At 51.5% G+C, this 14,462-nt stretch overlaps 1 protein-coding gene across 1 annotated transcript; it reads right to left on the reverse strand.

Moving 5' to 3' along the window:
• Positions 1-710: 710 nt before the first annotated feature.
• On the reverse strand, positions 711-14,065 carry pthlha (parathyroid hormone-like hormone a). Its single transcript, XM_056587597.1, has 3 exons — positions 13,812-14,065; positions 6,643-6,764; positions 711-1,329 (listed from the first exon to the last, which is right to left on the reverse strand). The coding sequence occupies exons 2-3, from the start codon at positions 6,747-6,749 to the stop codon at positions 711-713; spliced, it is 726 nt and encodes a 241-aa protein (XP_056443572.1). The 5' UTR covers positions 6,750-6,764; positions 13,812-14,065.
• Between the last annotated feature and the right edge of the window lie 397 nt (positions 14,066-14,462).

Below are 14,462 nucleotides of genomic sequence, written 5' to 3' on the forward strand. Positions count from 1 at the left end.
GTGAGATAGTCTCAAAGTCAAAGCTAAGGGAGAACTTCCCACATTTATTCAGGCTTAAGAGTTCGCTTAAAAGTTGTCAGTGTGTCTCTGTTTGCGTGTGTACGCATGTGTGTGCCTTTGTTTGATGTGGGTTGACACAATATCCCGAACATTTAATGAGCTAGTCGCTGAGTCAGATATGGGCCATTTGCACAGGTGTTGGTAATCACATCAAAGAGAGACACCTCTCTACGCACACAGGCCCCGGCTCAACATCAAACGCCCTGAATTTATCTGAATGGAAACAAGAGCCAGCAGGCAATGGGAAATGTGTGTGAGTGTGTGCCTTGAATCTGTTTATGTGTCTAAGCGAGTTGCTAGTTTACAGAGTGTGTGTGTGTGTGTGTCTTTGAGAGACTTTGTGTGGGAATGGTGGGAGTTTGTGTGTGTGTGTGTGCGTGCGTGTGTGAGCCGTTGTGTGTACATGCATGTGTGGCTGCATGAGTGTGTACGTGCCTGTGTGAGTGCATGTATGCGTGCATGTGTACCGGCATGTGTGTTCGTGCATGTGTGTGTGTGTACGTGAATGCGTGTGCATGTGCGAGCGCCGAAGCTGTCACGGCCGCACCAGGGGTCTCACCTTTGTCAGAAGCTGACAGTGTTATCTCTGGGTGGGAGGGGGGGGGTTGGGGGAGGGGGGGGGGGGGGGGGGGGGGGGGGAGGGTGCGGCCCTAGTGGCGCGCCCTCGGTAGACCCCACACAGGCCTCCACCCCAGGTGGTATCCGCTCCCGGCGTCGTCCCGGCCCAGCCACCGCAGCGAGCGCGCCCGCCTCTTCCTCTTCTCGCCCTCGCGCCTCTTCCCCGACCGGCCCTTCTTCTTCTTCTTGCCCGTGGCGCCGCGGTCTTTGTACGCCTGCGACTTGTTGGTCTCCTGGGGCAGGTGGGTGCCCCCGCCCAGCTCCTCCTCCTCCTCCCCCAGCCGGAAGCTGACGGGGAGGTTCTTGGTGCCGCCGGGGGGCTTGGAGTGCAGCGTGCTCCCGGTGGTGCTCAGGTTGATGGTGGCGGCCGGGCCCGGCAGCGCCACCCCGACTCCGCCCACGCCCACGCCGACGGACACGGCGCTGCCTACGCCCACAACGCCGCCGCCGCCAGCTGCAGCACCACCAACGCCGCCGCTAATGCTGCTGCTGCTGCTGCCGCCGGAGGTCAGGGCGGGTCGCGAAGGCAGATCGCGGATGGCGGCCGTGTGCACCTCGTGCAGAAGCTCCTGCAGCCACATGCGCCGCTTGAAGTCCTGTAGCGTGCGGCCTTTGTCGTGCATGAGCTGAGCGTGAGTCACTGAGCGCTTCCTGTGAGAGAAAACACAGAAAGGGGGGTCTAAATGTTAGTGCGTTTAGAGGGAAGAATTCATGTGTCCGATTTTTCTGCTACAATCACGTTTCAAGGCGTTTGTTTGAACCGCCGTTTTTGCAACTGTTCAATTGTTGAACGCACAGAAGCAGTTCTGTTAACTGGCCAGTAGAGGTCAGTGTAAAACAAGCAAAGGAGTGCGCCGTTTCACACGCTCCCCACACGCTACCTAGGGCAAAGCGGGCGTCACAATTGAGTTGAAGCACAAAATCAATGCAGGCTTTATGTCTTCCTTTTGTTGTTGTTATGGCATCCGAGACATGGCGATGTCTTCCTGTTTCGACGATTACAGTAATAGTATCCTGGCGACCGCCCGCAGTCCTCTCGTCTTCCCTTCTACCCTGTCACTCCCGGTTGTCGTTGACAACACTGCTCTCATTGTGCACTAGTCCCGTTTTTTCTCTGCCTTATTTTAAAATATTTTTCTGCTCCTGGATCCATGCAATGAACTCATGGGCTATCATCATAACATGATTAATAGAGCCAGGGGACTGAAGCCTTTTCCAGGCTTGTTAAAGTGATACACGAGAGCCTACCTTGCCAAAGGGGTTCAGATGAGTTTTCCCTCTCTTTTCGGAAAAATGGCCTACCCCATCCCCATCAACCCCCCACCCCCCCCCCCCCCCCCCATCCCCCAAAACGATAGTCCATTAACTATGACTGACTATCACTGGGGCGTTTGTGTAGTAGACTACAGTGGGGGGGAGCGGCCCTTATATCCTAAGGGCTGTCAGTTTTCATTAAAATCCACTAACGCCCGCTCATTCCTCGCGGCGAGAGAGTTACCGTAGGTGTTAAGTTTTTGATATTTTTTTTGCGCCCGCCGCCAAGTACTTGTGTGTTCCCACAGCGAACGAAGACGACTTTGGTAGCGCCTGCCACTTACTCTTGACTTTTTCTATTTGACTTTCTTTTCCTCTTCCTAAAACAAAAACAAACGAACGCCGCCATACATTACGCCCCCCGCTCCACCACCCTGCACCACCATCTCATCTCGTCTTCACCCCCGTCAGCCCTGTGATGTTTACAAAGGAGGACTTCAGGGAAGACCCCTGTAGTACTGCCCTCTGTGTCAGGACCTCAACAGAGAGGACCACTACTCCTTGATTTGACCAGTCCTCGATTTGACTACACCTCGATTTGACTGCGCCTGCCAGGATTCACCTGTGACCTGTTATCTTTTCAGGTGCTGTGTGTGTGTGTGTGTGTGTGTGTGTGTGTGTGTGTGTGTGACAGAACGCCAACAGTGCTTCTCATGCCTCACTCTTTGCTTTGCCCCGGTGTCCCATTACCCCGGCCCAAATTCTAACGAAAACACGAGAGAGAGAGAGAGGCCGAGAGCGAGCGAAAGGGAGGGAAAAGAACAATGTGTGGAGGTCGGTTGGTAGCACCGCTGCGTGGGAACGGCGGAGATAGCGCTGGGCTCGGTGGCATTAGCGCCGGACTCCAGCGCTATCTCAGGTGTCTTGAACACATAAACCGAGCAGAGCCTCGACGAAGGCCTTGTGTGTGCGCGTGATGAGCTAGCTAGCTAGCTAATGTGGGGCAGGACGGGCTAACCAAACAAACGCTCGCACACAAACAAACCGATCTTAGTGTCTGCGCGCTTTGATCTCGAGGGGCGGTGTGGTGAAATCTTCTGGCGGGGATTTCGGGGTATCGGATGATTTTTGTCAAGGCATTGCAGTGAAATAAACTGTCAGCACGAATACAATGAGCCGTGAACTGAACACAAACTCCAGGCTCAGGTTTTTTCAGCCCAAACAAGGTTACACAAGGTTACACAATCCACCATTCCATAATGAGTTCCTCCAAAATACAATAGTCCACAGTCATAAGTTAGAGGGTAGTTGTTTGTAATGCATTCGCATATTTCCCATAAGCCCCAAGGAAGACACATCACAATCATCAGGAACACAGGCAGGACATCGCGCCGTAGATTCACTCTACGGCGCGATAGAGTGATTCATTCTTCATCAGAACGCTTCCCTTCTGGAAAACCTCGGCCACGTCGAGAAACACACACCGGCAACGACTATCACCCGGAGAGACCCACGTTGTTGCTCATGGGTCGAGCCCGCGGCCCCCAACCGACACCCTGGTCCTCTACAGCTGGGTGGGATTCTAGCTTCTCCCTTCGTCTGCCAGCTGATTGAAGCTCTGGCTCAGAGCGATTGGCCCGCAGTCAAACCAAACATCAGCCTCTCGCTCCCTACGCCTCGGTGGCCCGTCGCCAGAATATATTGATTGCTCAAATTTCTCCATGGCATTCCCGTGCCTTTGGGGTGGGGGGGGGGGGGGGGGGGGGGGGGGGGGTCTTTGATGTGTGGTTGGAGGACAGGAAGGACATACTTGGCTTTGATACGCTATCGTTGGAGTTTCTCAGCACGGCAATGCAACACACTGGAGTCTTTGTGTGTTAATGCGCGCGTGTGACTCGTTTGCTTATTAATATACGGGGCTTAGCTTCTGCCGTTATGATACTGATATCGACGCTCGGAGCGAGTGACTCGACCGGAGCCGGGCGGAGGGATCAGGTGGCGCGCTCTGGTCTCAAGTTTTCCGTCATTACCGAGTGAGTTGGTGAAGAGTACTGTAAACCCTTCTTCTTCTTCTTCTTCTTCTTCTTCTTCGACCGCTGCTGGTTAGTCACACACATACACGCACGCACGCACGCACGCACGAACGCACGCACGCACGCACGCACGCACGCACGCACGCACGCACGCACGCACGCACGCACGCACACACACACCCTAATACACGGACAGACACACACACACACACACATTAACACACACACTTACACCGCAAACTCACACACTCGCACACATTAACACACACACACACACACACACACACACACACACACAAGAATTAATACACACACACTTACACAGACACGCTCACACACAACTGTTTTTCTTTCTCCTCGGGTGGCATATGCTCTGGGCTTCGCAATCCCATTAAGAGAACATCACACAACGCGTTTCCCCTGACACAAGCATAACAGCCCCAACACGCTGCCCCCCCCCCCCCAGCCCCTCACCCCCCCCACACCCTAGACCCCCCCCACACCCTAGACCCCCCCCACTGGCTAATGGGCCGACCCGAGTCGTCTTCGAATAAACACACCTTACCGGGGGTGACATGGGCCAAGGCATGGTTTAATAACTTTAAGTACCCCCCCTCTCTCTCTCTCTCTCTCCCCCTGTGTGTCCCTCTCTCTCTCTCTCTCTCTCTCTCTCTCTCTCTCTCTCTCTCTCTCTCTCTCTCTCTCTCTCTCTCTCACCCCCCTCCCTCCCTCTCTCTTCATCTTTCCCTCTCTCACCCTCTATTTCCTTCTCTCTCCCCCTCCATCTCCCCCCTCCCTCCCTCTCTCCCTCCATCTCTCTCTCTCCCCCTCCCTCTCTCTCCCCCTCATCTCTCCCTCCATCTCTCTCCCCCTCCGTCTCCGTCTCTCTCCCTCCCCCTCTCTCTCTCTCTCTCTCTCTCTCTCTCTCTCTCTCTCTCTCTCTCTCTCTCTCTCCCCCTCCCCCTCCCCCTCTCTCCCTCCCCCTCTCTCTCTCCCTCCCCCTCTCTCTCTCTCTCCCCCTCCGTCTCCCTCCCTCCCTCCCCCCCTCCCTCCCTCCCTCTCTCTCACTAACCAGGTTTACACTGGCTTTGACCTAATGCCTTTCAGATGTAAAAGCGTTCTTAAGCATCATTTAGTGGGTCGAAAAAAATGTAGCAGAGAGCGTCTAGGGGGATGGAAGGGCTCCCGGAATGTGATATTAACAGAAGGAACGGGGAGGAGAAGAAGGAGAAGGGAGGGGAGGGATCACAGAGAGCTTCAAGGTTAATGCCTCGCGTTGGCCCGGTATCGACTTCACCCGTCTCCCTCCCAACCACACCCCCCCCACACCAACCCCCCACCAACCCCTGGCTTTATTAAAACCTGATTCGCCCGGCATACTCAGAAGGCAGCTCAGACGCACCAAAACAAAAGTAGGAGAAGAAAGACAACGAAAAACAGAAACTAAAAATAATAGAAATACTAAAAAGATTGACGGGTGGCAACGCAAAAGTGTGTGCGTTTTTCTTTATCGGTGTATCTGTATGTCTGTGTAGGTGTGTGTCTCTGTGTGCGTGTGTGCCTGTATGTGTGTCTGTGTGTGTGTTTGGGTAGGTGAAGGGGGTGGAGAATATCAAATCTCATGATGCGTGTTTTGCACCCTCAGGAGATGAAAGAAGGTTGACTCTGCTCGGCATAATATACTGGAGCTTGGACTATTGGTTGTGTTTGGTCCAGAGCCTAGCCATACATCAGCAATAGGCCTTACCCCCCCCCCCCCCTTCAACCCTCCACACACACACACACACCAGACAAACAAGAGCAGGTAGAAGAAGCCCACACTAGTCGAGCACAGAAGAAAAAATCTAAACTCAGCTATTACCGACGAAGGTGGAAGAAGAGGGCATCAAACAAAGACTTTTCTGTGTGTGTTCCTCTACTCCCCCCCCCCCCACCCTTCCCCCCCACCCCTGGTCCGCTCGGGAGCGAGTCGATGATGGGGGGCTGGGGGGTGAGGGGGGGGAAGGAAACATCTCGTCTCCAGTGGGAGGGTGTGAAGGGGTGGGTGGGGAGGGGTAGGGGGCACCAGCCTGTCGGCGAAGGAGCAAGCGATGGGAGAGTCAAGGGGAGGGGAGGTGAAAGAGGTTACAGTGTTCCCCCTCTTCTCTTTATCACACTTTCCACACACACACACACACACACACACACACACACACACACACACACACACACACACACACACACACACACACACACACACACACACTCCCCTAGGTAAACACACAGGTGGGCGAAGGCTATCAAAACAGCTGCCGGCACGTCCCACAAATGAACACATTTTCCGTGCTATTAGAGGCAAGACGCTCGCTCGCCCACCGAGCGCGGGGACTCGTGTGTGTACATGAACGGAGCCAACTTCTGAAGCCCCCGAAAACGTATCCCAATCTTGTTTTTCATAAACACAGTACTTTATTTATTTCATTTGTTTGTTATTCATCAGGATTCCCCACCCACACTCCTGTCTTTAGAGTGTGTGAACTGTATTGATTGAAAAAGCATGCTTTATGGGGACCGTGGGAGTCCCCACAATGTTGTATATTATTTGAGTCATGTGTGATTTCCACGAGCGGGGACGTCGTTAGTCACACAACAGACAGGTAAACAAACACAACCCAGCGTCTTTTTCAGGGGGACTTACATTCTGTTGCTCAGGGCGTCAATGGGTCGGCCGTAGTGAGGCACCGGAGAACAGAGCAGGAACAGCGAGAAGCACCATTGTTGTAGAGCTCTCCTGGAGCAGAACATCTTGGGACCAGCTTTCTGTAGCAAGAGGAGGGGGGGGGGGGGAAAGGTCAGACAGGTCAGCGACGGTGACTCAGACGGGCCGACCGTCCGCACTCTCAATGTCGGCGTCTGAAAGCCTTGTGTGTGTCAACCTACACGGTGGTGGTGGTGGTGGTGAAAAAGTGTTTGAAAGAAAAAAACATTTTAACTTCTCTCTTTTCTTTTTGAAAGAAAAAAAAAAGAAAAGCTAACCCAAACAGGCTCCTGTTATTTCTGGCCGGTATCTCCCTACTACACTGTGTAAGTGTTTGTTTGAGCTTCAGTTGAAATGATTAGCATACCCAGCTTCATGCTATTACCCAGCAGACAGACGCAGTCATGCCAACATAGACGCAGCGACCACAGCCTTAATTGAACTCAAACCAATCCAACATGTTTCGGGGGAATACACAAATTCCATGGAGCCCAATTTGCCACAACAAAAGTCAAAAGAAAACCAAACAGGCCATAGAAGAAAACAGCCATGAACTTACTTTCCCAGGCAGATGTGTCTGTCATGCAAATGACAAGACACAAAACAAAGTATGAAGACTGTAGAACTGTTTTTTCTTCTATCCAATGTTATTAGTGTCCTTGCTCTTAAGAAATAACACGGGTACGGGGAAGAATAATAAAATATCCAAAAGTTGTTCTTTCTTGTTCTTGACTTGTCTTCAGTCCATTCAGCTGAACTTCATCTCTCTTCGCCTGCTGCAGTAATGTCCCAAAGTGAACTTAAAAACCACAAAAACAACCCCAAAAAGCCAACGATCCTGAGAAGAATGAAGCGAAAAACGAACGAATAAAGAACAAAAAGTCAAACGTAAAAAAAAGTCAGGTGGAGTCGAGGCTGGGGTCCGAAGTGTGCGGCACAGCGGTGGTCCTCGTCTCCCAGACCAGGTGTGCGTTCGGCGGCTTCTTGTCCTGTTCTGAAGAGGAGGAGGAGGAGACGAAGGTTCTTTGGAAGTTCTCTGAGTAGCTGGGAGGCTGACCTCCTCCGTCACACACACACACACACACGCACACACACACTCACACACACACACACACACACACACTCACACACACGCACACACCAGGGCTGCAACCAGTTGAGTGGGAGCGGCCCGCGAAGATCAACCACTGCCGCTGATGGGAAAGTTTGCTGCATGCTGTCTGACTTTGTGTGTGTGCGTGTGTCTGTGTGTGTGTGCATTATGTATGAGTGTCTGTCTGTGTGTGAGACAGAGAGAGAGAGAGAGAGTGTGTGTGTGTGTGTGTGTGTGTATGCACCATGTGTGTGTAGGCACACGTGTGTGCACAAGTCCATGTGTGTGTGTGTGTGTGTGTGTGTGTGTGTGAGATAGAGAGAGAGAAAGAGAGAGTGTGTGTGTACTGTGTGTGTGTGCAAGAGAAGGAGGGCTTATCGTAAGGGGCAGGGCCCTTTCGATGCCTCTGCCCCCCCCCTCCTGCTTTGTGAGAAGCTCCCTCCTATGTGTGTGTGTGTGTGTGTGTGTGTGTGTGTGTGTGTGTGTGTGTGTGCTTACGTGTGCGTGTGAAGAACTGTTGCTGGCTCCTCTTTAGCAGTAAGAGGACTACGTGAGAGAGGCTGTTGTGTTTTTTTTCGTATTATTCTTCCCCTAAAGAAGGGACGTATAAGTTCGGCAGGTAGGTGGCGCCCAAGCAACAGAAGTCTAACCCGGACTGGTCGGGATCCCTTGGAGTTGTGAGCGTGTGTTCACGTGTCTAAGTGTGTGTGTGTGTGTGTGTTAAATATTCCCGTCCTCCTAGTTCGACTGCTGACACCCCAACAAAAACTCCTTTGGGTGATAAGCAGAAGCACTCTTTGCCCCCCAAAGCGGTGCTAGGGTGAAACGTGCGGAACCACTTTAAGAAACATCGCTAAGACTCCGTTGCACTCTGAGAGCCAGGATTCAAACAAAGCGCCTTTTAATAGACCGACCTTTCCGAAGAAAAACAATCGTACTTTATCAAAAGCGATTATTTAATAGGTGCCCTCGTGTTTTATGACGACCCGGGGGTTGGGTTTGGCGAGTGCGGTCAGGGGGGTTTTCCGCTCGGCTCTGGAGCAGGCTGCGGTGCGTCACTCCGCGTGCCGGCGCGCGCTGACGCGCTGTGACGCACCGGGGCGCTACGTCAGGGCGAGTGACGACCGTGGGCCATTGTTGGTCTTTAAGTGCCAGCTGTAAACGAGGGGCGCGTTGACACGTCGGTAACAGCCTCAACCGCCTCTTTAGCCTGACCCGTTGGCTGGTTGTTGCCGGCGGTGACCGCGGTCAATGGGAAAAGGTACGTCCCCTTCAGTCAAGGGTCTCGCCCATAGTGTATGGAAGGCCCCCCGAATGCTAGGCTGTGTGGGAAACATAGGGTGTGCTTTTGGCTTGTAATCGGAAATAAATTGCAAATGAAACTTTGGGGATCGGTTCAGCTTGAAGTAAGTCATTCGACGCCAGGCTGTTGTGTGATGGTGCTGTCAAATATCAAAAACATGCTTCTTGATGTCAAGATGTGTTGAATCATTGAATCATCCTACTGGATGATCTAGTATGTGGTATAAAACCCAACCCCGACCCATGACTGATTTCATAGCTGATACGGAGTGTGACCCCCACACTGTGTATCCAGGGCTCTCTCTCCGTCGTGTGTTGAGCCGTTGCGGGCCCCAGCAGCTGGAATGCATTGCTGATGTTTCAGCCCGTCAATCAGAGCCCCGGGGCCCGCACCACAACGACGTGACGGACTTACTGCAAATGTTAACAGTGGGAAAACACGGTAGGACCTCGCTCTCTGGGTCTGGACCCGTCAAGAAGGAGAAAAAACCTTGGGACAAGGTTTGTTTTGGGGCGGGTTTGAAGGGGAAAATCGACCAGAAGGCAGCAATAAACCTTATTCAATAGATCGGCTTACTGGTGAGTCCTCCGTGGCTCGGCCAATGGAAGCTCTCAGAGAGCGAACGGCGGCGGGTATTAGCGTTACTGACGAGCCAGATCGCTCTAATCGTATTGATCAGACTTCCCTTCTGGCCGTGTTCGCCTGATGTGATTCCTAGAGACAGATTTCCTTTTTATTTGATACCTTCTTTTCTTTTCCCTTGTAATCGTTCTTCCTGCGATACATAATCCGAGCGTCTTGTCGCCAGCTTTCCTCCCTAAGGGCGGTCTGGAGATAAAAGGTCAAAGGTCGACCCAACGTCTGCCTGCAAAAAAGTGGGACGAGAGCCGCGGGGCGCCTTCCAAGGTTGTGTAAATGTGTTCCCTAATGGCGTCCAGCGTTTCTGAAAGGGGGACGACAGAGTCTGCCATGAAAGGAAATCCTATACGCGTCCATAACTCGGGCTCGCGTCCGGATGTAGATATTTATCGGGTCTTCCCCACGTTTCTGACTCACCGCCGGTCGTCCGAGCCAAATACATTCAAACTATGTTTTCAATTTAACCAATTACACTTTTTCCCCCTCCTCCCCATACCTCCTGGCATGGCGACTTCCAGAGTCTCATGGCATGTCCTTTATTATGTCCCAGAATAGTGGCTTTCCACTTAGAGGTTACTTAAAGACACACACAATGGACGCATTCTTCTTCTGCCTTTCGCTGAGTAGGTGATTGACTCTCGGTGGTGCAGGTTGGCATCCACATCTGGGGCGTGAGGTGGAGGAGGTGGGGTATGTGAGGGGGTAGTAAACCTGCACAGGGTAACCCTGCAAGTGGCTCTTATTAGCGTGGAGACCGCCCTAGCCATGTCCTCCGAGGCTCGAGTTTGGATGTTTAAAAAGCTAATTTTGGCAGAGAGAAAAAAAAAACTCTCAAAGATTCCACTGTGTGTGGGACGCTACTCACTTTACCTGGGCGCAAACAGGTAAAAAAAGAAGACGAGGCAGAAGAAGAAGCAGGAGAAGTTTAGAAAAAATAAAAGTAAAAAAAAATCAGTCTTTCCTGGCAGCGAACGCCGCACGGGTCTGGGGCCAGGAAAGCTGTTTTAGATTCACAGAAAATTGCGGCGTCTTGGCAGAGCTCAGCATACACAAAACAAATGTCTGCTTTAATCTCGCAGCTTCATCTTCGCTCCCCCTCCTCTCTCCTACCTTCTCTCCCTTACCTCTGAAAACAATTCCCCCTCACAAAGGCTAGCACTGTTTGTTACCTCCCGCCACCCCCTCCCTCAGCCCAAAGTGCTAATTCTACCACCCGGTAAGGTCTCCTCGTCCCAGGTGGTGGGGGGTAACTCCCCGGTAAGACTCTGATCTCAGTGCGACCGGGCTCTGTGTTCATTCACATGAACGACACGTAACGCAGTAATTAGCCGCCGGGCGACTTTGACCGAAAAACATTAGCAGACCTGAACCCCGATTGTTGCGTGAATGTTACAGCGGTGGATCGTGGAAACCCCCCCCCAGAAAAAAAAGTAAAATTAAAAGTAATCGAAAAATGTGTAGTCGTTGGATTATTATTTTTTTTCCCCTTTCCTGCGTTTTTTTGTCACACCGCATCGAAGCGTCGCCACGGCGACCCAGTGAAACATCAACCAATTAAGGGAATGATACGTTGAGCAGAGGGATCAGTGTTGAAGTGACGGGGAGGGCGGGAGGGACGTGGAGAAGGGTACCGGGGTGGGGCGGGGCGGATGATGGATGGGACGGGGGGATCGCTCTAGCCTGGAGACTGGAGGAGGCTCGGACCGCCAACCTAAACGCACCGACCGTTATCCATCTCAGGGGTGGCCTCCCCCCCTCTCTCTCTTTTGCTCTCTTTCTCTCTCGCTCTCTGTCTCTCTGTCTCTCTGTCTCTCTGTCTCTCTCTCTCTCTCTCCCCCTCTCTCTCTCTCTCTCTCTCTCTCTCTCTGTCTCTCTGTCTCTCTCTCTCTCTCTCCCCCTCTCTCTCTCTCTCTCTCTCTCTCTCTCTCACTCTCCCTCTCCCTCTCTCTCTCTTTCTCTCTCTCTCTCTGTTTAACCCCCGGCTTACCTCTGGCCCGTGGATATCTCGGTGGTGACATGTTTGAATTGGGGATACAGTATTTTGGATGAAACTTCAGGGTGTGTTTTCTGGCTGTTTTTCTGACATGGCCTCAAGAGGGTGGGGGGAGAAACTAAGGATTTCATTCATTCACTTCCTGACCGAATGCCATCACGTTTTACGATTGGCTGTCGAAAGTCAAACTCTCGCTATCTCCTGTCGTTTCTCTCCTTTCTCCCTCTCCCTGCCTCCCCCTTCTCTTTGGTAATATATTGTCCACATTGCACTACACACACACAGCGACCGCCACAGCAGCACCGCAGAAATGCTTGCTTACTACTGCTGTGTGACCGCGGGGAATAATCCCTCAGAGACATGAGATTCCTCCATGCAGTCACATTTTCTGAATACCTTCAGGGTCGTTTTGTTTTTTCTCTTTGCAAGTTTCACCCTGTGACCAGGGGTTGACCCGGCAACGTTGTTAAAGATGACCTTTTCTTCATAATTACTGGAATAGAAGTCACCTTTCTCACTTTTTTTTTGGGGGTGGGGGGCAGTTTGGAATTTATGAGACAAAATTATCCAACAGTTGCAGAATGTAAAAGATACTTTTTGATTAGAATATGCTAAATCCATAAATAAGTAAAAACCAATAAAGATATATATATATTTTAAATCTAATCTGCGCTCCTACTCATGACATAATGATACAAAGACTTTGAGGTACATTAAACAACCAAGGTGCGATTCTACTGAGCAACCCAAGCCTGAGCCAACGTTATCCACCTCAATCATCCAGCCTTCTACTGGAGATCCCCGCTGGACTCAGAGACATACCCGGCTAGTGTCATGTCGTTTATCTTCTGGACCCCAACAGGGTGGGGGGGCCTTATGAGCGCATGCACCCCAGGGTGTGTAGGAGCACCCGATGACTCGAGATCTGAAGGATCAGAGTCTGTAAATGCCTGTCTGTCTGCCTGTGAGTCTGGCAGAATGTCTGTCAGCCGGTGTCTGCAACTCTGTCTGTCTGTCTGTCTGTCTGTCTGTCTGTCTGTCTGTCTGTCTGTCTGTCTGTCTGTCTGTCTGTCTGTCTGTCTGTCTGTCTGTATCTGCCTGTCTGTCTCTGGAACAGATGCCACTGGCTTAGGCGTACATGGACTGTAAATGCTACTGCCTGTCTGTCTGTCTGTCTGTCTGTCTGTCTGTCTGTCTGTCTGTCTGTCTGTCTGTCTGTCTGTCTGTCTGTCTGTCTGTCTGTCTGTCTGTCTGTCTGTCTGTCTGTCTGTATCTGCCTGTCTGTCTCTGGAACAGATGCCACTGGCTTAGGTGTACATAATCCAGTGGTGTGTCACACTTGGATCTCACAGAGGCGATGAAGTCCCTGCTCTCAATTAACCATGATTATGGTTAGCACTTAGCTGCCAGGGGAGAGAGAGAGAGAGAGAGAGAGAGAGAGAGAGAGAGAGAGAGAGAGAGAGAGAGAGAGAGAGAGAGAGAGAGAGAGAGAGAGAGAGAGAGAGAGAGAGAGGGGAGGGGGTGTAGATAGATGGCGGTTTGGAGAAGTTTTGATTCGCCAAAATACAGTTCTCCTTTGCTGTGCAGTGGGAAGCCACATGACTTTGGTATGCCCTGAAAGATTAACCATGGAGGGTACAATTTGAGGTTAGTTTGTATAGTTGGGGTCTTGCTTTGCAGTCCTACCTTTAGTTCATCACTCACTGTGTCACGATGCTGAGTGACACAGCATCATTCAAAATAAGGTCTTTAGATGTTATGAACCATTTTAATACTGACATTTTATAGACCTTACCCCTCCACCTACCCCTCCCTAATCCTGAAAAGGGAATGATTCATTAAGTAAATCAATGAAGAACGGAATAGAATAGAGCTCAAAAGTTAAACATGACTCATTTGGATTCAGTTGCGTTTTCCTTCTCTGATTTCCAATCTACTCTATCCTTTCTATAAATGTATACACGAAATACACAAATTAACACCCAACCAAAAACGCCAGCACACATTCAGGTCGGGTCATGCCGACGACCCAACAAACCCAAAGTCGGTTTTCCCCATTTCCCAGAAACCCCTCTGCTCACCTGAAAGAGTTGTAGTCCTCCCGCCGTCCTCCTCAGAGTTTACAATCAACAATCCAATGTGGGACTCGTCTCAAAAGAAAACAAAAAAACTCTTTCAATGACTCTGGCAATATCTTCCTCAGATCAAGCAGAGGCATACGCACACACAGACACACACGCACACACAACAACACACGCAGACACACACCGAAAGAGCAAAGACACTAAGGGGGGCAGCAAAGACGCTAAGGGGATAGCCTCCAGAGTCCGACTGAGGCGTCCTGTCCCTGATGTGGAGTTGGAAGGAGTTTGGGAATCGGTTTAAAAAGAGGAGACTGGGGGCCCTCCCTCTGACATCACGGCCGGTCATCATCATCATCATCATCCTCCTCCTCATCACAAGCATCACGGCAGCACACGCCGTGGACTGCGTGTGTAATTAGAAGACGGAAGCTCTCTCTCTCTCTCTTACTCACTCACTCGTTCTCTCGTTCCCTCGCACTATCTCCTGCCTCCTCCCACTCGCTTTTCCTTTGTTATTCATCCTCGCTCGCCCATTCCCATGAAGGAAATTGACACACATGCACACACACACACACACACACACACACACACACACTCCTGTGGTGCATGTGGGGTAGGACACACACGCGGGTGCCAGAGTGTGTGGCC

The sequence above is a fragment of the Gadus chalcogrammus genome, chromosome 4, assembly GCF_026213295.1.
Source record: "Gadus chalcogrammus isolate NIFS_2021 chromosome 4, NIFS_Gcha_1.0, whole genome shotgun sequence".
In the NCBI taxonomy this organism is placed as follows: domain Eukaryota; kingdom Metazoa; phylum Chordata; class Actinopteri; order Gadiformes; family Gadidae; genus Gadus; species Gadus chalcogrammus.

Excerpts from the sequence above, each read along its gene's own strand:
- pthlha (XM_056587597.1), bottom strand. The coding sequence starts at position 6,749 with ATGTTCTGCTCCAGGAGAGCTCTACAACAATGGTGCTTCTCGCTGTTC. Across the intron at positions 1,330-6,642 it reads GACGCCCTGAGCAACAGAAT|GAAGCGCTCAGTGACTCACG; the intron begins GTAAGTCCCCCT and ends TTTCTCTCACAG.